This window comes from Candoia aspera, chromosome 2 (genome assembly GCF_035149785.1).
Source record: "Candoia aspera isolate rCanAsp1 chromosome 2, rCanAsp1.hap2, whole genome shotgun sequence".
Lineage (NCBI taxonomy): Eukaryota > Metazoa > Chordata > Lepidosauria > Squamata > Boidae > Candoia > Candoia aspera.
In genome coordinates this window covers 209,379,075-209,406,692 of record NC_086154.1, presented here as the reverse complement: position 1 = coordinate 209,406,692, position 27,618 = coordinate 209,379,075, and the positions used below count along the sequence as shown (strand labels likewise).

General features: G+C 38.8%; 1 protein-coding gene across 4 annotated transcripts; it reads right to left on the bottom strand.

Moving 5' to 3' along the window:
• Positions 1–1,995: 1,995 nt before the first annotated feature.
• Positions 1,996–27,071, bottom strand: C2H5orf63 (chromosome 2 C5orf63 homolog). Of its 4 annotated transcripts, none has more exons than XM_063295269.1 (5): positions 26,900–27,071; positions 25,748–25,817; positions 17,707–17,824; positions 8,978–9,034; positions 1,996–3,547 (listed from the first exon to the last, which is right to left on the bottom strand). In XM_063295269.1, the coding sequence occupies exons 3-5, from the start codon at positions 17,815–17,817 to the stop codon at positions 3,368–3,370; spliced, it is 348 nt and encodes a 115-aa protein (XP_063151339.1). In that variant the 5' UTR covers positions 17,818–17,824; positions 25,748–25,817; positions 26,900–27,071; the 3' UTR covers positions 1,996–3,367. The 4 variants fall into 4 exon arrangements, with proteins under 4 accessions (XP_063151339.1, XP_063151340.1, XP_063151338.1 ...); XM_063295270.1 differs by having other exon boundaries at positions 25,748–25,814; XM_063295268.1 differs by lacking the exon at positions 25,748–25,817.
• Positions 27,072–27,618: the final 547 nt, after the last annotated feature.

Genomic DNA, 27,618 nt, shown 5'->3' with positions numbered 1-27,618 from the left:
TGGCCGGCTTTAGCAGGTTTTTTAAAAAGCTAAGTCAAGTCAGACCTGGTTAGTACTTGGATAGGAGACCATCACGAAATGTCAGGGCTATAGGCTTCACCCTAACGGCCAAACACCTTGGAAGAACAATGGCAACCTACTGCCCTGTTGCTGCCAAAAATGCTATTTAGATTTAACTTCTCTTGTCCTATTTTCTGTGTTCATTAACCAGCCTTTGATCCTTAAAATTACAGCCCTCCCAGGAGTCTTTGTCAAAACTTTTTGCAAGTGCAAGTAAATAATGTCACATAATTGCTGATGATCTCAGAAAACCCTAAGAAGTTCATGAAACAGGACTTACCATTTCAGAATTCATGTTGCTTTTTCTTCAAATTGTTTGTCTTCTCTAATGCTACCACTTCACACTTTTATATAAAACAAGCTACTGGCTTATACTTTCTGATCCCCTCTTGTGCTTTTTCTGTGTAGCCACTGAAGCTACAGCAATTCTGCAGGTGGTGCGCCCAGCTATGTTCTGTTTCTGTGTATTAGTCTGCATTGATTTAAGGAAACTGACATTTAGGAAACACAGTTGCATGCAAAACTGGTCAAATTTTATGTTGCAAAGACCCCCTAAGTGAACACAAGCTGTCACAATCCCTCCTTGGTACAATGTTAAATATGATCTCTTTCTGCACCTTTCAGGGAGACAACTATTTTTATATGCAGTTGTTTACAGATACAAAATTAAAAAAGTGAATATGGCAGATCCTCCAGATCTTGCCTGGATTTCAAGAGTTCTGTGTAACTTATCTTAATAGTTTCTCACTGTTGAAATTGTTACCTGGAAGAAAACACGCACATATATTTCACCTGCTTTGTAAAAATGAACTATATTTTCAAATGTTGAGACAGCTGCTTAGAGGAGACCATATCCGTTGAAAGTTGATAGAATAAAAATCACAACCTGAGAACTCAGAAGTGTGTTTGGTATGGAATTATCTTCTCCTAGCTAATTTTAAGCCTAAAGAGTCAATCATCTTTTGGAGCTTTATTAACAACTCTATAGTAAAAATAAAAGTGTGCTGAATCAACTGGAAGGGTATCTGAATGTTTGTACCTGCCAGATTTACTATTTTATTTTGAATCTGCAAACTGTACACAATAGTAAGTATGCATTGAAATTGAAAAAAGATCTCATATTTACCTTTGTACCATGTAGACCAGTGTTTCTCAACCTTGGCAACTTTAAGACGTGTGGACTTCAACTCCCAGAATTCCCCAGCCAGCATAGCTGGCAGTTGAAGTCCACACGTCTTAAAAGTTGCCAAGGTTGAGAAACAGTGATGTAGAGGCTGTGTCAGTTTCTATTCCCTTAAGGATTCACCAAAATCTGCAATTTGACTCCAGGTGCCTCCATTTTTGCATGTAACTTTGTGTCTATGTGCATTCCTCTAAAAAAGGAGCAGGTTCATTGTTATGGAAGTCTCCTACAATGCTAAAATGCTAATCTCTATCCTTTTTTTAAAAAATGTACCCTATATTTTCGCTACATTTTTTAACAAAGCAGATGGATAAAACCATGGGCATATAAGCAGACCACAGGCCTTGCTCACAATAAGCCCTCTGCGTACACAACTGTGTTGCACATGGCTAATAACTCTACCTAGTAGCCAGAAGTCTGAATGCAAAAACCATAGCACTGGTGTCAAGTTTAGACTGGGAAGACTGTTTCCTCTCCTTCTGAGGACGCCATTCCCTGACAGTACTGCAAGCACTCAAAGCTGATTAAAAGCTTCAGTAGTAGTTGATATGCAAGGCAATCCATATAAGCATAGGATGCATCTGTACTAATACATGGTGTGGGCTCCATTAAGCCAAAGCTCAGTTCACTAAGGACCCTGGTACTCTTTCCTTACATGCTTTTATATGCCGAGCCTCAGTCTAAGTTTCCCTGCTCCAGCAACAGAAAAGAGGACTATTTCACAACAGAGACCACTTACATAGATGAATGAGTTCACAACTTTATTATGCTTTATTCATTCAAACGGTTAAGGAAAAATAACACAAATAGTAATCAGAGGGACCAGAGGCATCAAAGAATTGGGATGAATAAGGGGAAGAAAAGATTTCAAGAGCACGGAAGGGAAAGTACAAAAGGGTTATATTAATCTCCATTTATCAACGTTTTCTTTGCCAAAGATCTTTACCAAAAGCCAACAACTAAGCTCCCTACTGAAATATTTAATTTGCAGTGTTAATAATTATCCTTTTAAAGATACTCAAATCTGTTGGGAAAACAAGGATTCTTTGAGTTCCTTTGGAACACAGATTAGAAAAAGCCTTCAATCAGCCTGAGCGGGCCAGAGGCTCAGTTTGAGTACTGCTGTGTACAGCATCAAGGCTTTATATAAAGTGCACTTATACTGATTATGATAACCTCTCCGCTTGTTGTGTCTATTAAGTTTCCATGGGAGTAAAAGCAAATCTCATCAGAGGCTGTCACACGCTGCTGCAGGCTCTTACCTCTTGGATCCACTTGCATGTATATTTAATGAGGCATCATTAACTAATAAGCCTCTAATGAAAGACCCATTATGGGGAAACAGGGATCACAGAATTCGAAAAGACTCTGAAGATAATCTATTTCAATGATCCACTACTCGTCTTTTTGCCAATATAGCCAAAAGGTCTTTGGTCTAAATGCTGTTACTACAAGTACAGCATTTGAAATTTTTGACTGGCTTCCAGGAGCAGTCAGAAAGAATGCAAACAACATTCTCACAAAGAGTGGTGAGTTCCCATGTACTGTCCTTACAGATACAAGGCAAATTTCCCCAATTTGAAGCCCTTCAAATGCACTGAATTCCCAGCCAACAGAATAATGGAAGTTGAAGTTGAAGTCCAACATATTTAGAAGGAAAGGCTGCTATACAACTTTAGCCTAAGGATAAAATCTATTGTTAGCTACGCTAATTCACAAGAAAAATTATATAATGTTTAATAACAAATATAAGATTGAAAGTGAAATTGACAATAAGCTTACTCAGTTTCAGATTGTTTCAATTTTTTTAGCACCAAGTTTTACACTGCTTCAGTTTTATTGATACAATTATATTCTGTTGTATGCTAGTAGCATGAACCCTAAAGTGTCTGTGTGTGTGTGATGTATGACAGTTGAATAAATGTGTGATGGTATTTACTGTCAGTGAAGAACATAAGTCAATATGGAATAAGCATGTTATCAAGCACAGCTCTGGCAGTTGATTATAAAATCAAGTTAAATTTCAGCACATTTTTGCAGGGTATGGTTTTATTGATACAGAGAGCAATACAAAAATCATCAATGCAGCCGTTCTGGTTTGCAGTAACATATCTTCATTCTTCTTCATTTGCTGCTTTCATCTTGTAATTCTAGATTCAAGAGTTGATTTTCTAGTTTTTGTATATCTACTCGATGCTTCATTAAAAATTTCCCATTCAGATGAAAGACAGGTATTTCATACTTATATTTTTCAAGCCAGACTGAATGGTCTGGAAGAGTTATATCTATTTCCTGCAAAATAAACTGTAAAAAACAAATGGACAGTGAAATAGCTAACAGCCAAACATTAGAAAGGCATAGTAATAAATTACACTAAAAGAACTGAGGTAATCTCAAAGAAAATCTATGCAGGTTGTAAAGCAATGACTGTTTTTTCAGCAACAATCTCTAAATTATCCAAATAAGAGGATTTGGGGACCCCAATAAGCACTACTGCTACAGATAAAAATGTATTGAGAGACAGTTTCCCAATTTGCCCACATAGGCACTTAGATTGCAAATGAACAAGTAATTTTGAAACCTGTAGGCTGTGTGATGAAAGATTATATATAGGCTGTATTTGCACAATATCTTGAACTGCAATCTTAAACAACCAATCATTTTTTAGTCTAGCATGTTGGATGAACTCAGCTCATATGACTGGATTATGTTTGAGTGATTCATGTGAACTTAAACCATTGTGTTAATTCAGTAAGCATGTTCTATGAACATAATCACTCTCTGCTCCTTTGGTCAAACATCCTGGGTAACCTATGGCTACCACCATCTGAATTTACCTATTGCTTTGATAAGTGGTACCTCTGAGCCACTTACAGAAGATGTGCTCACTAGGCTGGGGAGATCTCAACTGGTCCATTCTGGGAAGGAAAAGGACTTGTAAAATGGGAGTGGGGATTAAAATGCCCAAATCAGATCTAAGTTCAGGTTGCTTTCTGGAATGCTCTAGTCTCCATGTCTGAGCCCTGCACAGATTAGAGGCTTCTTGCTTCCCACCTCCAATATTATTCTAGGGCAGATCAGCCCTGTGCAGTTGGTCCAACAATCTTCTGATCCCATTATACACAGATGGTGTTATTCCCTGGAGGCCTTGGGGATAGAGGCAGAGGTGCTTTAGTCTGGGGCATCCAGAATAAAGCAAACTCAGTGAACGGACTCTGCTAACTGAAGCAAACATTTGCCTTGAACTATGTCTTGGCCAAATTTTCAGTGCACAATCAGATTTCTCCTCCCCTTTTGCTATCACTCTAGTTTCCGAGAAAATACTTATGCTAACTCCTTCCTGCTTACAAAGAAACAGTTTGTATCAGATTTCTAAACAAGAAAAACAAACAATCACACATTTAATAGGAAGGAAATATCATGGATTGTGATCCTAACGATATTTTTAGCAAAGCAATTAATATAACTTTCAGGCTGCATGTGATAACACACCCATCTTCTGTTCCAGTAACACTTTGAACTAGATATTGCTTTATGTTGACATTTTAAATGAGCAAAATCAGCCATGCAGATTTTCAAGCAATTATTTTGGTAGGAACTGTAATACATCATATTGAATTATTTTACAATCAAATATTTCCAGTTTTAGTACTGTATTTACTTACTGTTTACTGTTTTATGAAGCAGTATTGCTAATAACTAAGGCCTCTTGGTGGTTTACAATAAAACGCATGAGCACAATTAAAACCAAAGATAAAACAAACAAAACAAACAAAAAACAAACAAAATCAAGCACTGTTTATTTAAAAGGTACATTGTAGGGCCTTTTTAAAAGCCAGCAAAGAAGCTAAGTCTCTTAAGCCAGCAAGGGGCGTATTCCAAAAAGAATGGAGGCAACTCCAGAGAAGGATTAATGGAGTTGTAGCCAGAACAGCTCATGGTATCATATAGAAATCAATATTCTCTCAAGTAGCCTAAATCAAGGTCTATCAGGCTTCAAAGACAACTTTTAAACTCTGATGCAGAGTTTCCCAACAGGGGCATCATCATCCCACACCAGGGGGGGATTTTTAAGTTTAAGCGGGCAGTAATATCTGAGGAGGAGGTAGGGACAATGTTTGGTGGCAAATTTACATGAGTTCTCTTTCCCAGAGTATCCAGTCTTTTTATATGCAACTATGAACAGGGGTAAGCTTGATTTATAAACCAGAATGTGTAAAGAATTTGATGCATTTTATAGCAATTGTAAAGATCGTAACATATTATTAAAATAATGAGTGCTTGTAATAAATGTCTGTGTTAACCATAAGGTGAAAAGATTTATATAATGCTATACCTATCTGTCATTATTTGTCTGCTGTTGGATTTTATTTGTACTACTCGACAAGGCATGATTTACCCATGAGAAGTGTTCAATTATACATTCATACTCAGGATTAACAATTTTTTGAAGGAGGCAGTAGAAAAATGATTTCATTGGAATAGGATGTTCTTGGAAAAAGTATGGGAACTAATGACTTAAAGCAAATTGGCAGCTGGTGCACAAGTCTCATGCCCAGCAATAACATGGTCTCTTTGGGTACTTCCAGAGACCAACTTGACTATAGTACTTAATTCTGTCGCAAGTGAAATTCCTGAACTTGACACCAAGGCAATCCCAAATTCCAATAGTCCTCGCTTAATGACCACAATTGGGACCAGAATTTTAGTTGCTAAGTGATGCAGTCATTAAGCAAGGCTGACCTGATTTTACAACCTTTTTTGCGGCGGTCATTAAGTGAATCACCATGATTGCTAAGCAAATTACATGGTCATTAAGCAAACCACATGGTTAAGTGGATCACATGGTTGTTAAGTGAATCACATGGTTCCCCATTGATTTTGTTTGCTGGAAGTCAGTTGGTAAGGTTGAAAATGGTGATCATGTGACTGTGGTATGCTGCAACAGTTGTACATGTGAACTGGTTGCCAAGTGCCCAAATCATGATCACGTGACCACAGGGATGCTGTGATGGTCGTAAATGCAAGGACTGGCCACAAGTATTTTTTTGTGCTGTTCTAAGTCCAAACTGTCGCTAAACGAATGGTCGTTAAGCGAGGACTACCTGTATTTAAAATAATGTGACAGAATAAATGCAGGAAGGCCTCAAAATATCAATCAATCTTGGTGTTAAAATCATTTAAATCACATGTATCCTACGCCAAATATTCAAAAACATTTGAACCAAAACACAGGAATTCAGATGTAAGGCGTGCTCATTGTGAAGAGTCACAGTTCAGAGAACTGATAGATTTCCTTGTTCTGAATGAGGCTGGTAGTCAAAAAGGAGAAAGAGTTTGAGAGCTTATTCTAGGTCCAATATCTTTCCAATTTCCTACACTGAAGCTACAGCCAGGACCACTTTATATCAATTGTTGTTGGCGCATTATCTGTGGGATACATACTTGCTAACTTCCAGGACTGACTACTGGAATATGCCATACAGGTAGTCCTTGATTTATGACCATTCGTTCAATGACAGTTAAAATTGTGCTGAACAAAGGGACTTATGACCAGTCCCCAAAGTTATTCCCAGTACAGAAAGTCAATGGGGAAGCCGGCAAGGAAGATCTCAATTTGCTGGGGTAAGTCTCCCCCACCCAGGCACCCTCTCCAGCTCTCTGTGCTCATGCCACGCCAGCCACTCGCGCACCCTTCCTGACCCACGCTGGACCCACACAGTGCATCTTGTGTGCACCACATGCACCCTTCCTTTCCCTCCCAGACCCACGTGGCACCTCTTGCACACACCCCTGCACCATTCCAACCCACCAGGCACCTCTTGTGTACCCCCCCACACCCTCCCCAACTCACACTGCACCCCTGCACGCCCTCCCCGACCTGCACGGTGCCTCCCATGCACCCTTCCTGGCCTGCACACCACCCATGTGGCCCCATGACACCCATTTGACTCCATGACAAGTATTAGGATCCCTGTGTGGTTAACAGTTAATGCTGCTCTGTGTATGCGCCTGTAACGTTATATTATTTTGACCTGTTTACTCATGGAAAGTTTGTTATGGAATAATCACAGTTGGAAAATACTTTTTATTCTTTTAGTAAGCTACAAAAGATGTAGACTTTCTGTGGCATTCTGTACTAACAGGAAGGACTATACTATGAATGGAGGAAGGGAAAGGCCAAGAAAGTTAATGTGATTCTCAAAAACAGGAAGATAAAAAATTTAAAGAACAAATGCAGTGTATGAAGTGGTGTATGGATGTGGCAGAAATAAGGATGATTTGCAGGGACAGAAAGCCATGGAGAATTAATAAAGAATGGTATTGGTGTAAATTAGTTTTAGCTATGTTCCCTTTTCATTTTCTTATCTCAGACCTTTAATTTCTTTTGCTTAGTATTTTTTAGTCCTTTTCTGTGCTTGATATAACTTTGCTTACCCTGAAAAGAAATAGTATTGTGTAGATGCATGTAAAGTAGTGGGGAAATCCATTTTTAAAAAATCAACTGGACTTCTCATAATACTATTCCTTTGGATTAATTCAGTTCTGAGAAAGCCATTTTAAAATGTTCGCTGAATTAAAAAAAAACAAATGAGTGAATTATATCAGATTGTTTCTTGGCAGTTTATTCAATTCAAGCATTTCTATTTTGCTCTATTTTGTCTAGATGCTATTGTTGCTTCTGAAGCTCCACAGTGGTTAGAGGTTTTAGATGGGTTAAAATGACTCCCAGTAATCCTTGTGTTATGGGAAGCTGATGACATTGATATTTGTTACTTAACAGTTGCATAAGTTCTTCTGTGCTGTATCTCTAGTATTCGAAATCTATCAAATCTATAGAAATTGTAGATTTTTCAGCCAACAATTGAACTGGGCTTTTATTACAATGAATGACAGGAAGAAGGAATATGGTCAAATGTTGCTATTTTTACAATACAATTTTCCAGAATTCCACCCTTTTTAAAAATAATTATCAAGATGATTAATTCTGAGGTTAAATTATAGTGTGAATGCTGTTGCATGTATATAGACTATTTTCCTCTGCTTGTTAATGTAATGTAATCAAATAAATAATGTAAATGAGCAAATGCCCTCTTGTCAAGTTTCAACGTATAACTCCTTACCTAACCTGTTACCAAATGCAGGCATACATTCAGGCAAGGAGAACATTATCTGAAGAGGGGCATTATCAGCATACACATCATACCCTGCTTCAAAACTCCTTCAGCAGTTTCACATAAATATTGAAAGCCCTGGAGGAGCAATTGTCCAGTAAGGAGCAATTGCCTTCAAATGATACCATCTAAATTTGCTTGAGCCAAAGGAAAAGAATAACTGCAAAGCAGTGGTTGCTCTTTCTAGATTTTTCAGGCAATATGTATAGTTTGGTTAAACTACCAAGAGGCCAAGAAGAACCAAATGAGTCATACTTTCTCTGTTGGATACTAAAGATAATTCATCTGGCCAACCAAGACATTTAATTCCTGTAGCCAGTTCTGAAGCCAGTCTGTAATAGAGCAGCGCATCTTTCGGTTGCAACACAAAGACTGAAAATGCTTTCTGAGAATTGGGTTTGTGAAAATCAGTCGTGAAAACTAATTTAAGAAATGGCTAAAAGAAAGAGAAACTGATCCCAATACAGTCATGTTTTTCTGCAAACAGGAATGCTCTGATTCACTATTTTAAACATTGTGTGTTGGTGTCCTGCTCAGACAGAGGACTGTATTAGCTTACCTTGTGTTTATATGGTTCAAGCATCACTTTGGCTTCTTCACACAAAGGGCAGGGATGCTTAGAGGGGAGAAAAAAGCAGACAGTGATGGAAAGTAGCACAGGCTACATAAAGCTTGCTAACGTGCTCTCAAACCATTTTGACAATAACTTTTGGGCATAAGGTGATACTGGATTTTGCATCCCAGATTAAAGGGGGGAAATGAGAGAGGCAGCACTGACAGAATTATCTATCCTATTTCAGGGGACATGGTTGTACCTAGCCATGGCACATGTTCTGGCAATATTTTTTCTCTCATATCCTTATAATGCTGACTTTCAGGGTCATTCTGCTCTGGGCAATGGGAGAGTTGGATTCTTTGAAAATGCCCCCTCCTCTTATACCTGCCAGACTTCTGAACCAATTCCTGGGTCAGACACCTGAATTAGTCTAAACAGCAGCTACCAGTGATGGCAGTTGAAGGGCTGTACAATGAAGCAGGAAAGAGCCAGTTTTCTGCTGCTTCACAGCACAACCTTTCCTACCCCTGTCAGCTCTTCTTTTCAACACAGATTTAGTGATTCTCTGGAATTGTGCTAAATCCATATTCAAAAGGAGCCCGACAATCAGTTCTGGGATGGCAGAAGTGGTTTGTGCAGGTGCATTCAAAGGGAGCCCAAATGTTAGGTGATACCAGTTGGCCACCAGGCTTCTTTTAAACATGGTTTTAATGCTGTTCCACAATGGTGCTAAAGCCCTGTCCAAAAGGGACCCAACTATCAAATGATATCAGCTGGCTGGTAATATTTCGTAAGAGAAGAATTAATTGTTTTAATAAATAATTGTTTTAAAACATCCTGCATTGTATAAATAAAAACAGCATTATTTGCCAGCATTGTGTCTGTGGCAAGATTCTGGTTGCCAGTGGAGGCAGAACATTTTATGTTGGTCTAGTTTTCTGCCAGCTCAAGGACTAGTGGGTAGCACTCAGGAAGAGCCCACAAGTGGCTCATCACTGCTCTACAGCAAGAACAAATGAAATGAGGCATGCAACAATACCATGTTTCTAAGGTTAGTTAATTTACAGAAAAAAGTAGCCAACACTGACAGCCCTCAATGTCCTTTCTCACACTACAGGAGGAGGAGAAGTCAAATATGAACTACATTCACCTATATCACCCTGTAATGTATAAGGCACATAAAAATACATTTCATTGAGCTCAATGAAGTGTACAGATAGATCTCAAGGATCTGTATTTAACTGCAGCTTCTTACAGCTTATTAAAGACAGACCCTACCTCACACATTATACACTGAAAGTAAGTACATGCTAAATATTTAATCCATATCTGCTTTTAGCTTGTAGCACATTGGCAGGGATATTGCAGTTCTACAGGTGTTGTTTAACAGCTACAGAATGACGCAAAATATTGTAACATTGGAAATACTGAAGGATATTTTTGAAAAATGGAATCAGAAGTTAGTATCAAGAATGTCAATAGCGATGTTTGCTTCTATGGATAGACTGTGTCCAATAGATGTTTTGAAAGAAATGGCATAAGAGGAACAAGTTTTATCTGACAAGACAGACTAAGTTGGCACCGAAAGGGGATCTACAAATGACAGTCTACAAGAATGACATGGAAAAAGATGTTTCATTGGGCACACAAAAGAAATTGGTTGATGCTTTAAAAATCAAAAGGGAATTACAAATAATAAACCAAGAGAGTGACCTGGATAATTCTTTTCTACTGGATTTACAAAAGAGATTTGTTAAAACTTGGATGAATCTTGTGAGAAGAGGTAAAAAAGAGATGAACAGAAATCAACTTCTATGACATTACTTGAATGGACTAAAGATTAAGACTGTTAGAAGTAAAAGAAAGGAATATGAAGTTGGCTTATTTGATCAAGGTTAAAATAGATTTGTTTGTTTGTTTGTTTGTTTATTTATTTTCTATCCCACCTTTATTATTTTTATAAATAACTCAAGGTGGGGAACATACATAATACTCCTTCCTCCTCCTGTTTTCCCCACAACCACCACCCTGTGAGGTGAGTTGGGCTGAGAGAGGGGGACTGGCCCAAGGTCACCCAGCCAGCTTTCATGCCTAAGGCAGGACTGGAACTCACAGTCTCCTGGTTTCTAACCTGTTGCCTTAACCACTGGTTTAATTTTTTTGGAAAATGAATAAATACTGGGGACTGATTGTTATTGTTATTTATGGCAATCCTTAATGGACTTTTGCTGACCCTAGGACTGAAATGATGATGCTGTATGGATTTGTTTATAGATAAGAGATGGGACATGGGATGAAAAGATCAATGGCTGTAAATTAAGAGAAAGTGAAAAGTTACTAAAATTGTTCATATTTGCTGTGATGGTTGAAAGTCATTCCCTTCCTTTCCCTTCCCTCCTCCCTCTATATTTTTTCTTTTCCTTTGCACTTTTTACTCTTCTTTCTTTCTTTTAGTTTGTATTAGTTTTTAGTATTGCTATTATAATCTTTAATAATTTATTTTTTAAAGTGAGAATTGGCATGGTATAGTGGTTAAGGTATTCAGTAGGAATAGGGAGACCCAGTTGTAAGTCCACCCTGTGTAATGATTGCCTATCCTAATAGACTCAGACTCGCAAGCAGGAACTTAACAATATCTGGTTTATTAAAGAATAGCATGCAAATACAGAGAAAGCTGAGAATGAGCAAAAGCGCGCCAAATACAAACTAAAAACCCTCGGTGCAAACATAATCCCTCCCCTCGCCCAACTGTTTCAAATTCCCCACCCCAGGTGCTGTTAACGAGTTCTGCTGATCTCCTGGGAAGAAAACCTTGAACACACTGGATAACCCAAACACATTCCATTCCCCTGAACACAGATAACAACCCCAGCAGAAGGAGTCAGCACAACCCCTCCCAAACAGAACACGCATCAGCAACGTGACATGCGAAACGTTACGATGTACAATGCCCATTGAAACGGTGAACATGATACCCTGAACCACAGTTCACTGGGAGACTTGGATCCAGTCACTGTCTCTCAGTCCAACCTATTTCACAGGACTGTTTTGTGGGGAAGACAATGGGTCCTGTACTGTGCTTAGATATAAGCACATACCAAATAATAGTGTTATTGATAAATTCTTTTTACTTAATTTTATGCTGCTTCAGTTAATTTGACTCTGAGCAGTTCACAAGGAGAAAAATACAAATAATGTAATAATATTACAGTACCCATAAAACAATCAAAATATATCATAACCATACTTCTGTTCTAAACATCACAATATTACCATAATAAAACAGTACCATACATTATCAGAATCTCCTCACATTCCCAGGTACCTCTGACTTTCCATGCTTCAGTTCCCAAATACTTGTTAGAAAATGGGCTGTTACTTGCACTACTTGCATTTTTTAGATGATCTTCAAGGGCAGTTGCAAGTGGACTGGATTATAGTAGTTTACCTGTGAGATGACAAGGCTATGAATTACTATTGGTTTTGTTCCAGGAACTGTCACAACTGGCACAGCAACTGAATTGTGGCAAAAGTTCTCCATCCACAACTTCTACCTGCAGTTCCAGCAGGAGCTGAGAATTTTAGATTTTTAGATTTTTTTTTAATCCCACCTTTATTATTTTTATAAATAACTCAAGGGGGGAACATACCTACTACTCCTATCTCCTCCTATTTTCCCCACAACAACAACCCTGTGAGGTGAGTTGGGCCGAGAGAGAGTGACTGGCCCAAGGTCACCCAGCCGGCTTTCATGCCTAAGGCGGGACTGGAACTCTCAGTCTCCTAGTTTCTAGCCCGTTGCCTTAACCACCAGATCAATCTCTAGATTGTGTACCAGCTGTTTCTGGAGGGCACAGCTTCATCCAGAGCTAAAGTTAGCATTAATCCTGAGTCAGATAAACTGCAGTTACTCCATCTTGCCAGGATTAAGTCTCTGTTCTTCCCCATCTACACCCTTACAACCACCAGACACCAGGACAAGACTTTGACTACATCTCCCAGAATGCCTGGGGCTGACATATGTAACTGGGTATCATTGGCATATTGGTCATGTTGAACTCCAAGCTGTTGATGTCTCTCAGAAGATTCATGTAGATATTAAATGGGAAAAGGGTTGATCCTTGTGGTACCCCATATCAGAATGCTCAAAGACTTAACATTTCCTCCCTTATCAACATCCACTCAGGAAGAAGCTAAACCACAGCAGAACAGTGCTCCAATTCCCAACCCTCACAAGAGGTCCAGAAAGATACGATGGTATTGAAGGGTATCAAGAGATGTAATAGGATAGTAGGGTTGCACTCCCCATTTAAGGTAGGTCATCAACAAAAGTGATCAATGTAGTTTCTATCCCATGCCTGGGCCTGAACCATGACTGAAAAAAGTCCAGAATATGTTTTTCCAGAGCCTTTGGGTTGGGAGACTAGGCAATAGCTGTCCAACACAGATGGATTCAGGGCCTCTACAAGGACAGCCGTGTCTCCCCCTCTCATAGTGAGGCTCAAATTCAGCTTCTTGGGTTGTTCTCTCCCTGGCAGCAAATCCACACCTGGCAGGGAAGGAATTAAGCCCACAGATGGCAGAATTCATCTCACCAAGGGCTTTGTGCACTTCTTCAAGGTGATCATGTTAAACTCTTTCCATATGACACCACTACATGTTACCCTTGGCATTTCTTGGATTCTATTCAACTGGCTTCCAACTTTGAGCTGATGCAAGTAATTTAACTGCAAAGAACTCTGCTAAGAACTCACAACAAACTACTGATGGTTCTTTCAACCCATCCTTCCCTAAGAAGGTCTGGGTCACTTTGAAAAGGGTCTTTGGATGGCCCTGTACATATGCAAAAAGGACAGAGTAGTAATTCTGCTTCACCACAAGATGTAGCAATGAACTTAGGTCCATATTCTGTTCAGCTGGATTTACTCCTTGCCTTGCACCAGTGGCATTCTAAGTGTCTTCTCTGGCACTTTATTTCCAGGTGCTCCTCAGAGAATCAAGGGACTCCTGAGACTGGCATACAGGGAGAGGATCTTCAGAAGCAATTTTATCAAGAGCTTTGTTATCCGTATATTCCAAAGTTCAACTAGACTCCTGGCAAAACTACCCTCCAGATTGTTGGGACACTTCCTAAGTGCCATCTGGAAGGCATCTGGATCCATCAGATGCACTATATTTCATTGCTGCATGTGTTTGGATCATTTTAACCTACTCTGCTCCTTCCCTGTCCATGCAGTACATCAAAGCCAACGTGAGCTACATAGTCCGGGACAGAGGAAGTTGCCTTGTCTCAAGTGAGATTACTGGTCTACCTAAACCTGAACTGTCAACTCTTATTGTCAGGAGCTCTCCAGGGCATAATGCAAAGGCCTTTTGTCTTTCCTATTACTTGATAACTGATTCATTTAGCAGAAGATGCCAGGGAATGAAACAGTTCTTCATGAAAGCAGGTGATCTGTCACTGAGCTTTGAGTCCATGTGACAGGCTCCCAAAGATGAAGATGGAATAGCAGCTTTTCACTAGATTCATCTTGGGTGTGCTGTAGTGCCAACAAGATACATAGAGGGTTTCCAGGTAGATGCTTCCAGGAGGAATTGCTGTATCTTTTTAAATCTCAAAAATACACACTTGCAGATAATCAGTTTATCTACTGGTTTACATTTCTATGCCAGAAGAATTCCAGAAGTTCATATGCCAGAAGAATCTAGACTGATAATTTGGCAGGTCCTCCTCCCCAATTCCATTCTATTCACACAATTCTAAGCCAATTCACCATTTTGCATTCCAGGAACACTGATGTACCAAGAAAAGTCTTCTCCAAAAGTACTAGTTTTAGAGGTAAAATTCTTAGCTTCCTGCTTTAAGGCAATAACCCTTTAAAAGAACTTTCAAATACTCTCCCACTGCAATTTTTAAAGATAACAAATATACCTTCTGGGCATCCATGTTTCCTTCTGTGCAGTCTTTGCAGCATAATTTTTCTGTTTACTTAAAAACATAATTGAGACTGGACAGAATGGATCCAAACTGAGAATATTAAACTAATAAAAGGATCTTGCATTTTAGCCTGTCTAAGGAGCTAATTTTTTTCTGCACTTGCCAGTAATTTTGCAGATTCTGTGCAAAAATGTTTATTTAATAAAACAAGCCTGCATAAAATGTCATTTCCTATTTGTATCCATCCATCCATCCATCCATCCAAAATATAGCTTGTCTTTCATACAGGAGCTCAAGGAGGCATACATAAAGCTCCCTCATCCTATTTTTCCTTACAATAACAACTGTGTGATGTAGATTGGGCTGAGAAAGAGTGACTGGCCCTAATGAGTTACCTAGTGAGCTTCAGTGGCTGACTGAATTTCAGACTGCTAAGACTCAGCATGTATATAGCTAAGGCTTTGCAAAACATTTTTTTAAATACTTAATAATTACCCCCCATCATACTAGTCATCATTTCTTTGATATTTAGAGAAGAAGATACATAGAAAGCAGCACTGAAACAACTTTGTCATATTAGAATCATGTGGAAGGATAAAGTTTTAGCTTGATGTCACTGAATGATGAGACCAATTACATTTTGAGTGTTTCTTCCCCTCCTTTTAAAAGTGTTTGTTTACTTCTGAACAGAAACATTTGCCTCACAAATGAACTGAGTTGAGGTGCTAATTCTGTTATCAAGGGTCATTAACTGATACTGCAAGCATCTAACAAATTTCTTCACTATGGGAGGTGTAAATCCAATAGCACAAGGCGGCAGTGTTGTCTAGATAGAGAGTTAAAGATTTACTCTGTGCCCTTCTTTGTCTTTCTGCCTGTTGGTAATCTGTGGTCACTTCCTTCTGCCTTTCTTCCCAGGCACACACACACAGAGCACATGCTCTTTGACTCTCTGCTTAGTAGGATGTAGTCAGCTAGGTGCTGAGCTTTGCTTGTGTCTATAAGGCATTTCATGTAAACAAATCTCCTTTCTGTTATAGCAATAAAACTTGCTTCAGTAATCATTCCTTGGGTCAGATTCCTGTTCACACAAGTATACAGAATGCTTCAACCTCCAATCTGTATATATCAGGGTTCTAAATGCTTCAGATATGAAGACAAAAGGGTACATGAGGACATGCAGGGGCACACCTAAAGCCCAGTTTGCAACTCCTCAAACCAAACACAAGCTGTGAGTCATGAGGGAGGTTGCAAATGTTCAAGTGGCCACAATGGCGGAAGGGCAGGAACAGTAGGGTTTGCATCATTCCAATTCCAGAAAAGGCAAGAAAGGAGGATTTTGAACAATGAGTGGCACACAGCCAACAGGAGGAAATGTAGCCTGCCTACTGTTCTCTTGGAATGTTATTCATGATATGAAATGAACACACTGGCAGGATGAACCAACTCTGAAAGCCCAAGGAACCACCCATGGTAGGGGTTGACCTTTTGGGTGAAAGCAGGCAAGGTTTTGCTACTCTTGCATCCGGGCATGCTCTAAAACACCCTCTGCCTTCAGTTATGAAGTGCTGTACAGTCCTAGTGCATAATCATATGCCAACTTGATTTAGTATAATGTGGGATGATGTGGCGATGGCTACTGTTACCATTAGGAAATGAGCCAATTATCTGAGGGAACAGATGAGGGATGACAATGGCACATCTTTAGCTGTTTCTTCTGAGCTTCTAGCTATTCTCCGGTCTTGGGAACCAAAACTTTGTGGGCCACAAGGCCTGTCCTGCATCTTATAAGTTAGCCTGTTGCTGCCAGGTATAGTAAACCACTGCATCTCATGGCCAGGACTGATGTTACATTCAGCTATCACTCCATTTGGCTTCTGTGGGAAAGGAGGGGGGCACAATATGACATCCTTTGCCTCAGGGAGAAAATTATCTTGGGCTGGTCCAGTTTCTGAGAGCATAAATCCATGTTATAAAAAAGAAACTAATGTAAGAAATATAAGGATAAGCCTGTCACTGCACTTCCTAATAATGCCATTTCTTTGGGAACTATAACTCAGTGCTAGAGCTATGGCCCCTATACAGACAGACCTATACTGAAGAATCCAGGTTCATTTAAACTGGAAATATGGAGTAATAATTAATAAGAAAGACCCCTGAGATCCTGGAATACTACAATCAGTCAAAATATATAATGTTGGGCTGACTGATCTATCTCAGCATACAGCAACTTCATGTGACCAGATAGACATGAAATGGGCAGAGTGGACCCTTTCAGATACATTGCTGGACCCCAACTCCCATTAGCCTTTGCAAGCATGAGCGTATCAATAATGATGGAAGCTGATGTCCAAAAACATCTCAAGGACCGCAGGTTGCCTGCTTCTAATAGAGGCCTCGTATTGTTGAGAGTATTCTACACGTAACAGTCTTGCTACTGCCAGAAAATAGCTGTACTCTCCTATTTTTATTCTTCAAAGCTACATTTAGTGCCTGCAGGATTCCCTCTAAGAAAGTGTTTCTCAACCTTAGCCATTGTAAGACATGTGGACTTCAGCTCCCAGAATTTCCCAGCCAGCATGCTGGCTGGGGAATTCTGAGAGTTGAAGTCACATGTCTTAAAATGGCCGAAGTTGAGAAACACTGCTGTATGGTAAAAACTTAAGCCAGAGCTGAGAAACATTGCTGTATGGTAAAAACTTGAGCCAGAGGGTCACATTCAATTTGAAAATTATTATTTTAAATCTGCATTTGAGACCATCCCATTTGGTTCACTTACTCAACTAGTATTTACCTTGGTGAACAATGTTAACACTGGAAGTTTAGCACTGGCTTCACACAACATCCTTTGAAGTGGTTTTGAATATTTTGCGAGATGCAGGGTCCAACTCTGAAGCCATAGCATCTTTGCCCTGTTGAAATAATAAAATATTCCTCTGAAATTGCACACATGGTACATTTTAATTGCCAACCATAAGTTATGCATCAGTAGACAGTCCCCATTCAGGAATGATGTTCAATGAAATATGTAAAATATAAATGCAATTGTATATTATCTTCACAACACTTGGGGGACAGTTTACTATTGAACAAGCAGAATTTAAATTTAGAATTACATTTTCTTGCTGTAGGGTTTCTTTTAAATTCACTAACAAAGTACACTGATATAAACATATTGCACTGTTTCAAGCAAAAACAGAGTAAGACTTACCCACTATTAACAGAATATAAAGAGCTGTGCTTTGAACCTCTCTCAATCTAACCATATTGCTTCATAAAGTATTGGTAGTTCTTCAGAATGACTCTGATAAACAGCTGCTTTTATATTTCACTGAAATACTAAACTAATGTGTCTGGCAGCGAGTAAGAAAAACAGACAAGATGAAATTACTCTGTAATGTGACTTAAAAGCTTGCAGGTTACATTGCAGGTAAAGAAACAACAATAACTTCATGTATGAAAATGTTTATTATTGGCTTGTTTAAAACAGACATTTTGAAGGGATTAAAAAGGTATAGTTTAAATATTTGGAGGATGATTTTAAATCGATATTTTAGGATCTAAAGGGGTGCTTTAAACTGTTAATTTATGTTACATTTTTTTCTATGTCTTTTCTTCTTTTTGAAAACTATGTCTCTGGGGTCAAACATGCAACTGCAATATATAAAGATTATAGTTATAATCCAAAAGAATTATGTTCATTTGCAGTACAATTCCGCAGATATCTGCCTTGAAATAAGTTCCAGTAAATGAGACTTGTATGCAGAACACATCATGCGACAAGCTGGGCTTGAGGAATCCAAGGCTGGAGTTAAAATCTCTGGAAGAAACATTAACAATCTCAGATATGCAGATGATACCACTTTGATGGCTGAAAGTGAAGAGGAACTGAGGAGCCTTATGATGAAGGTGAAAGAAGAAAGTGCAAAAGCTGGTTTGCAGCTAAACCTCAAAAAAACCAAGATTATGGCAACCAGCTTGATTGATAACTGGCAAATAGAGGGAGAAAATGTAGAAGCAGTGAAAGACTTTGTATTCCTAGGTGCAAAGATTACTGCAGATGCTGACTGCAGTCAGGAAATCAGAAGACGTTTAATCCTTGGGAGAAGAGCAATGACAAATCTCGATAAAATAGTTAAGAGCAGAGACATCACACTGACAACAAAGGCCCGCATAGTTAAAGCAATGGTGTTCCCTGTAGTAACATATGGCTGCGAGAGCTGGACCATAAGGAAGGCTGAGCGAAGGAAGATCGATGCTTTTGAACTGTGGTGTTGGAGGAAAATTCTGAGAGTGCCTTGGACTGCAAGAAGATCAAACCAGTCCATCCTCCAGGAAATAAAGCCAGACTGCTCACTTGAGGGAATGATATTAAAGGCAAAACTGAAATACTTTGGCCACATAATGAGAAGACAGGACACCCTGGAGAAGATGCTGATGCTAGGGAGAGTGGAAGGCAAAAGGAAGAGGGGCCGACCAAGGGCAAGATGGATGGATGATATTCTAGAGGTGACGGACTCGTCCCTGGGGGAGCTGGGGGTGTTGACGACCGACAGGAAGCTCTGGCGTGGGCTGGTCACGAAGAGTCGGAAGCGACTAAACGAATAAACAACAACAACAAAATGAGACTTATCTCTAAGGAAATGTATGTAAGATTTCAATCTTATTTATTTGTTTATGTGCTGCTTCCCACATTTAGAAGAAATATTTTGAAACAATCTGTTTTATGCTCCTCTGTTCAGATATAAATCAGTTTGTCTATTGGGACATAAATCTTAACAGATTAAAAAGGATTTAAGCTGTTTGCAGCCTTAAATGCATTGATTTCAGTGGGCATAGTCTCTTACTTTAACTGAGAATTTTATCCTCCCTCTCTTCTATTATGAAACTCAAATTTAAAGCACATCTAATTCTATGATGGATTATGACCTATGTCTACCCATCTATAGTTTGATTACACTATTGATAATCACCACCATACAATCTTAAATGTGGATAAATCCAGTTACAGTTCTGGTCTGTTTTGACACCAGTATCACAAATGAAATGGATAGGATGTGAACAGATTATTAGAACTGTGGATCATGTTAAATTATAGTCCAATTACTCACTGCTCTTTCTCTTCTATCTGGTATGATATATTGTGATATCTCTCTCACATATCACTTTCAAGGGTTTTTACTTAGAGGTCAGTTTCCTTTGAGGAAATGACTAATGATTTATGCTATTTCTTTATATAACATTTAAATATACATTCAGGTGAACATAAAATGAAGACTCGCATAATAAAAAAAAGTAAAAAAAGATTAGTCCTTCTTGAGATGGATGAGAATACCAGAACGTATCAGCAACTGATATCTGCCCCTTGATAGAACTACCACTACTTAAGAACCCTTGAGGTCAAAAGTTACAGGGATCCCAAAATATATCTTGATCAGCTTCCACAACAATATTCTTAAGATATAAATGAATATTGTTTGCACAGTTGCTATTCTAGAACACTTTGATATCATTTGCTAACTGCACCAAAAAAAAAAAAAAGGAAACATTTGAATAGCCATGTTTAATATATGAACTAAATTTATAAACTATCTGCACTTTTCTTAAATAATCTTTTACTGGAAGAGAAATTTCTCAGAAATGTGTGGTCCTCAGGATTGAGGCAGGCCAAAATACAAGTAGACTGGGTGTGTGGTGTTACTAAAATGACATTAAAAACTAATTAATTTTAGTTTATATAAGATGTTGGATAGAAGTAAAATTATAATGAGACATCATTATAAGAGTAAAAATTATACTGCAGTATAATTCTTATTCATAGTGTCAGCAGATTAAATGTGACACTTTAACCATCTGTCATTTAGTCAGACAAATTTTTCAAAGTTGAAAGCTTCACTGCTTTGGCAGTTGCTTTAGATGCAGGAGAACCAACTTTAGGCAATACCCCAAAATCACAGTAGACAACCAAGCGATATTGAAGTTCAGATCAAAGACACCGGATACAATAATATGGTGAATTTGAAAGAAATGCCCATGAAGACAAGAAAAGAGACTTCTAGGAGGGAAGGGGAAAGTGCAGACCCAGAGACAAAAAGGCAAAAATGGAGGGAGATAAAATAAAGATCACGGAAGGCAGGTCACAGTCAAATAGAATCTAGATAGTAACAATAAGGAAATGACTTTGCCACCATAAAAGATTTTCAGCTTGGGTCTTGCCTTCAATGCAAAGGTGGATAGGAGCACTATTTGGAAACACATTTTTTTCCCCCACTGACTATTTTAGCCTTGGAGCTCTTTCCTCAGAGACGTCTGTGGGAGAGTAACAGTACAAACTTCATAGCCAGGCAAAAGTAATTTTATTTACCTGGACAGGTTTAATATGTTAGAAGTTTATTGTTATGGGTCTTAGTCATTGTTCTATATTCACTTTCAGTAGGATTTTTTACTAGTATTATTATGCACCACACTGAAATCTAAAAAGGATGAAGTGAGGATATAGGAATATTTAAATAGGCAAATAACACAGAATAAAATGCAGGTCATAAGATCCTGTGCAAGTAGAGCTTTTAATACAAGCATTGGAAGATTGAAAGCAACACCAGACAATACTTATAGATTATAAACAATTATAAATGAAAAGCAACAATAGCTCTTCATGTAGATTGTTTGACTCAGCCTTGAACCTCCTGATACCACATGATCCTCATCTTTCAGGGCCTGTTTTCTACAAAGGTTAAGATACAGTTAGCTCCAACTTAAGCATGATGAACCACAGCATTGTCTCCAAGCTGCTCTAGGATGATTTGCAACAATTTCATACAGCTCATTGTTCCATTGCAAAGGTGGGTGGGCAGGGGAACAGAGATTTTACTGGCACTAGTGTATTTACTGATTTGATCCATAGCCTGCCTTTCTACTGACATTTAATACTGATGGAAGCTAACAGAAAATACAGTACCAGTTTTGACTGCTTGTCTAAAGAGAAAAGGGAGGATCGATTGCAACACCCTAAAATAAACTGGGCACCCTCTAGCCTAGGTGTGGACTTCAATTCCCAGAATTCCTTAGCCAGCATGCAATTCTGGGAGTTGAAATTCCAGACATGTGGATGTTTCCCAGGTTGGGAAAGATGTCTTCCTGGCTGCATTCTGGATCTTGGGAATATGACTATATTCCATTTAAGCATGGAGATGTAATATAATCCTAGGAAAAATATGCAGATATATAAAAACTGCAGCATATTAATTGCAAAAAGGGCCAATTGTGAAGAAAGAGTCTTGGCACAAAGAGACAAGTAAAAATTATTTTACTAGTTTAGCTTGAGTACCATTTAAGCTTGTTTTATCAGGCACTTTCAATCGTAATTCTGAATATATATGGATAAAGTATGTTATAAATCTCAATTACCATAAAACAACACTTGCTGAGGCTCCTGGCACCTTTTTCTCATTTCTCATTTTGAAAAACAGCTATAATCATCATCATACAAACATAATATAGAATGGAAAAAAAACCCTTGGCCAGTGCTATATTCCAGGAAGCAGAGGAAAGCAATAAATCCCCTTTTATATTATAAATAAGTGCAGCCAAGTACAATTTCAATGAATTAATTGCCTGTAATATTAAGAGATAAATATGTCTAATATCTCAGTTGCCCATTTTTAATTATGATGTTAAAAAAAAAAGATTTCCAGAGCTACAAACTAATGGCTGGTATAGCTCTGAACACAAACGATAAAAATAAAGATGCCCTCAAGTCGAGATTGAGACTTGGTGACAGCAGCTCTGCTGTTTTCTTGACAGCACAATGTACACAGTTTGGCACTGTCTTCTTCAAACACGTTTTCCTGACTTCTCTTTCTAGCCAGTAGCCTGGGGAAGGCTGACCTTACTTAGCTTGTGATATCAGCCAGGTGTGTCTAGGTCATGCCACCTGCTGAGGTATAGCATACTTACCAATAAATTATTAATCACAATGCCTGGAATTGGGCAAAAATCTATTTCTTTTTCATGAGCTCTTATCTGCATCACTATTGTACATAGCTAACAGCCAAAGGCTTGACTGGTAGACTAACTATTTGAAATACATATTAGTGTCAGGTGAAGCATGCTGAAGCAATGCCTGTCACATATCACAACCAGAAGTTCACTTAAGAGATTTCAGCAACTCAAATCACCCACATATCTTTCTTACCCAACTTTTTCTCAAATGGTCAGTTCCATAATTATTGAGGCAACATCAGGAACACGAAAACAAACCAGAGAAACAAAAGGGAATTGTTCTACCACATTTCACACATGATGGACACCAGTAGTTTCATAGGCACAAGGGAAGGATGTTGCTTGAACTGAGATGTGCCAAAGGCTATGGATTGCTCTGGTTGTCCAAGAATATACATTTGACAAAGTAATAGAAAACCTGTTAGAGCCTACAACAATAGAGCAGCAATAATCATACCAGAAAAATACCAGTCTTATATATAGTTTAAAATATAATGTTTGAATGTGTTTTTGAGCATGTGCATGCTTGGTTATATACAATAGAATCAAATTGTGGTCCTATAAAGCAGTGGTTCTCAAACTTGACAACTTTAAGATGTATGGACTTCAACTCCCAGAATTCCCCAGCCAGGATATAAAGCAATCTCCAATGAAGGAAAGAGGCGGAGCAGCCATTTTCAGAATTTTAACTGGCTTACTGCAGACAAAAACAAAATCATGGCTTCTGACCCTGGTTTCAGTAAGATTCCTAGGATGAAATGACAACCTGTGATCAATTAAAATGAGAGTGATTGCTTAGAATCTGTTCTTCCAGGATATGCTGAAAGAAGACTGGAGGAGCAGAGGGCACACTTGTGCAATTAATGCTAAAACACAGTTTAAATCCAGAGCAGACAACTGAATCCAAAACATTTGGAGTGTAAAAGTTGTCCATCCTTGGTCTAGTATTATATCTGAACTAAGTTTATAAGCAGCGTAAGTGAAGTAATGCTTTTTTGTTATCCTGAAGAATTATAATCTAAAACATGAGAATTAAAACCCTGTTTATTGCCATCTCTGATACTGAAGCAGCAACTTGTTTTCTTTTCATTACTATGGATCTCTCTTCCTCAGAGTATGAGAAATCTCAATCAGGTATTAGATAGCAGAAATGACAAACACTCCATACCAGTCAATACTGATTGTACATAGATGTTACTATAAGCAAATGACAGTTGATCAGGAACGATTGCCCTCAGTTATAGGCACACTGTACACAATATTGTTGGGAGATGGAAGTTATAATACACTGATTACAACTATATTTGGGCTGTAAAAATATGGATGACCACTAGATGGAAAAAAACAGGTTTTTGTTTTCTAACTTTATAGATGTCCTAACATCGATGAACATATTACAGAAATACAAGCTCTCCTTTTCAGGACAGCCCTTTTAATGACTACTGAGGAAAAGACAAAAGTTTATACTTATTTATAATGAGACTGTAATAGATAGAGTATTGGGGGCGAATTAATTTGGGGCTTCAGCAAAGTTTGGAGCATTATTGAAAGACACCATACTATATTTCTTTATTTCCACTATATGGTATATCAAGGTCATTACAGTTAGTTATAATACAATCAAATATAAAAATGTAAATAGAAAGTTTTTCACTGGGGCAATTAAAAGAATCATTTATTGTATAATGATCAGTTGATCCATCCATATTTCATAGCAAGAAACTAGCCATATAATACGCAATGATTTACTCTAATTTAAAGAATAAAAATTAAAATGTTCCATGAATTTAAGTACCTGAACTATTAATCTATTAAATAGATACCTCTATTTTGTATGCTAGCTCCTCTTTTCCTGAATAATAAATCAGAAGCATGCTCTTCTGAACTTCTCTACAATTATTTTAATCATTCCTTTCAGCCCTAGTTCTGCTACTCAGAACTTCCTCTTCCTGAAAAGATTTACTTCTATTTTTCTTTAGCAGATTTGACAATTACAATTTTGCTGTAATATGTGACCTTATTTGTCAGTTTCTCTACGTACACACATGCACACACACGCACACACTACTTGGCTTTAAAAGATGCTTGGTTGAAGAAAAGCCAAAAGACCAGTACACTCCCTTGCCAGCAATCAACACCCAGATATGCAAAAATCAACACTAGGATTAACACCAGATGAACCATCAAACAGCACAATACACCCTAATCAAGGAACTATGAACTCAGGCGATCAACCAAGCAGCAAACAACAGCCCAGTCAAGGAACTGCCAAGGAGAGAACAACACCCCCACCAACACAGGCAGGGCAAGCCTTGGTATATAAACTGAGGCCAAGGCCCACTCCCTCTTTGCACTGAAGATGTTACCTAGTCGGGCAATGAAACGTTTTAGGAAAAACATTGACATATATAAAGGTATCTGGGCTGCCAACTTGTCCAGTTCCATTGTTGAACCTAATCCAACAAGGATCTGAGCACTGCTTTTTTGCAATATATACCAGCCTCATCAAGAAAAATGTACAGGTCAGAAGGAAATCTAAATTTCCTCCCAGAACTGCAGTTTTATTTATTTATTAATCACATTTAAAGGCCATACATCTCTGAATGACTAAATGACTTACAAACTAGCAAACAGTATTCTACTGTTTTAATAGTTTATTATCACACTTTATCTGTTTTTTCCCAGGAACTTAAAGAGCTGTACTCTAAGTTTCTGGAAACTTAATCCCTTTCCAATTCTAGCCATACAACAATTCTGGGATGACATTTAGACCTCATTTCCCCAACCTTCTTCCCCTCCTGTCTCCAAGTTTGAGGGCAACTTGGCTGTATTACTTACACAAGTTCTAATCATTCATATATCTCCTTCTGTTCTGTACACCTTTCTTGATCAGGCTAGTACCTACTGGAAAAAGCCGTGGTCAAATCCCTGTTGGATTAGGGTTCAAGAATGTAACCGGAAAAATTGGCAGCCCAGATACCTTTATACGTAGGGGATTAAACTCTCAGAGATCCCAGCATAGTCTAACAGGGAAGACTTGGTGCCAGGTGGGTATACTCAGCTGGGTAATCATCACTAGTAGATCCATTTAAAATTATTAAATTCAGCTTTGTGAAAGGTTGAACAAGGCAGAGACCTCTATAGTCACTGTATATACCCTTAGATTGGCGGCATTGAATAGGGGGTGTTATTATTTAGGGTAAAAGTTTGAGATGAAATTTGTCAAAAAGTGATTTGACATTTGCTCCAATTCTTGCATTAATATCACCAGCCAATACGAAATATGCTGCAGGGAAAGCCACCATTAGATCGTGCCTATTTTATCCCATACATGTCTTATCTGTGAACGTATATGCAGGGGTGGATGTACACATTAATCAAAAGGAGTTGACTCCTATTGAACTGAAGCAGAACTGCCAATGCATACTGGTCTAATGGTTGTAAACTAGTTACCTGAGCCTGCAGTGTGGTCGATGTTAACATACCTAACCCACCGCAAAGCCTCCCATGACCTGCACCAGGCACAGCTTCCAAGGTGGTCGTCTCTCTGCTAACAATTCACCTGCATGCCACGTTTCCTGGAAAAAAAACTATGTCACAGCTGGATATATATGCCAAACGATGGCTCTCTACTCCTGGATATCTTTGTATGCGTCACTGCTTTTCCTAAGCAGTTGTCCACATTTGAACCGCGCGTTATCCACAGTCTGCGCTGAGATCCAATTGTTTTTATTAACTGAGTACGTTGTGCCCAGACAAATAATAACCCATATTATGCTGCTGGCTGGGGAATTCTAGGTGTTGAGGTCAACCCATGTTAATGTTGCTTAGGCTGAGAAACGCTGGATTAAAGTAAGAGAAACCTGAAAATTCACGCGTTATCTTGAAGCCAGCGGTGGGATTCTGAGCAGTCTTAGCTGCATTATTAGAACAAAAATCTGCTGCATTATTAGAAAAGAAGGAGTCTCTCCTTTCAAAAGACCAACCTCTGGCAGCCGAGCCGGTTCCAGTCACGAGAAGCGGGGAGCGATCGCGCGCGTCCGAATTGTCTTTGTTCAACTTCCTGAACAACACTTAGAGATACATTGGTGTAGAGCTACCCTCTTCCCTTTTCTACTTCTATGGCCTTACGTCTCTGGAGCCGTAGCGGTAGAGGAATTCTGTCCGGCTGCGATTTAAGTCTGGTCTGGCTGGCCGTGGAGGGTCGTCCTACAGCCTTGCTTCTAAGTGCAAGTCCGCCCGGGAAGGCGCTGGTCTGATACGGTTGTAGTTGTGGCTGTTGCACTGTATGTCCATTTTAATGACGTCTTTTCCAAAACAACTGCCAACCCTTTAAACAATGGCAATACCGGGCTGACTTTAGTCGAAAACATCCCGAAAGAAGGCAATGGCATTGAGAGCACGGGTTTGACTCAAGGGTTATTTTTTTCACAGGAATACGGGGGCCTTATTGCTGGCTGACGTACAATATCCTACATTCTCTAGTGCCTCCATGTTGTGTGACTGCTCGTCCGCATTATAAAACACTCAGAGGCTAAAAAAAAATTTGCTGTAAAAAAGCCTATCACAGCCTTCCTGCCATATTTGGGGTCAGAATGCGGGCCCGCTAGATCGTAGGAGAGATAAAAGGAGGATTCCTCTATTGTGCGCTAGAGCTCCGTTCGGGTGAAAAAGACGGCATATACATCCATTAAATAAAAAATAC

Bases quoted from the DNA above. Each gene is read 5' to 3' on its own strand.
- C2H5orf63 (XM_063295269.1), bottom strand. From the start codon at position 17,817: ATGCTATGGCTTCAGAGTTGGACCCTGCATCTCGCAAAATATTCAAAA. The intron at 9,035-17,706 runs GTAAATACTAGT...CTCCCCTCTAAG, and splicing joins TGTTAACATTGTTCACCAAG to CATCCCTGCCCTTTGTGTGA. The intron at 3,548-8,977 runs GTAAGCTAATAC...TGTTTTTTACAG, and splicing joins TTGAACCATATAAACACAAG to TTTATTTTGCAGGAAATAGA.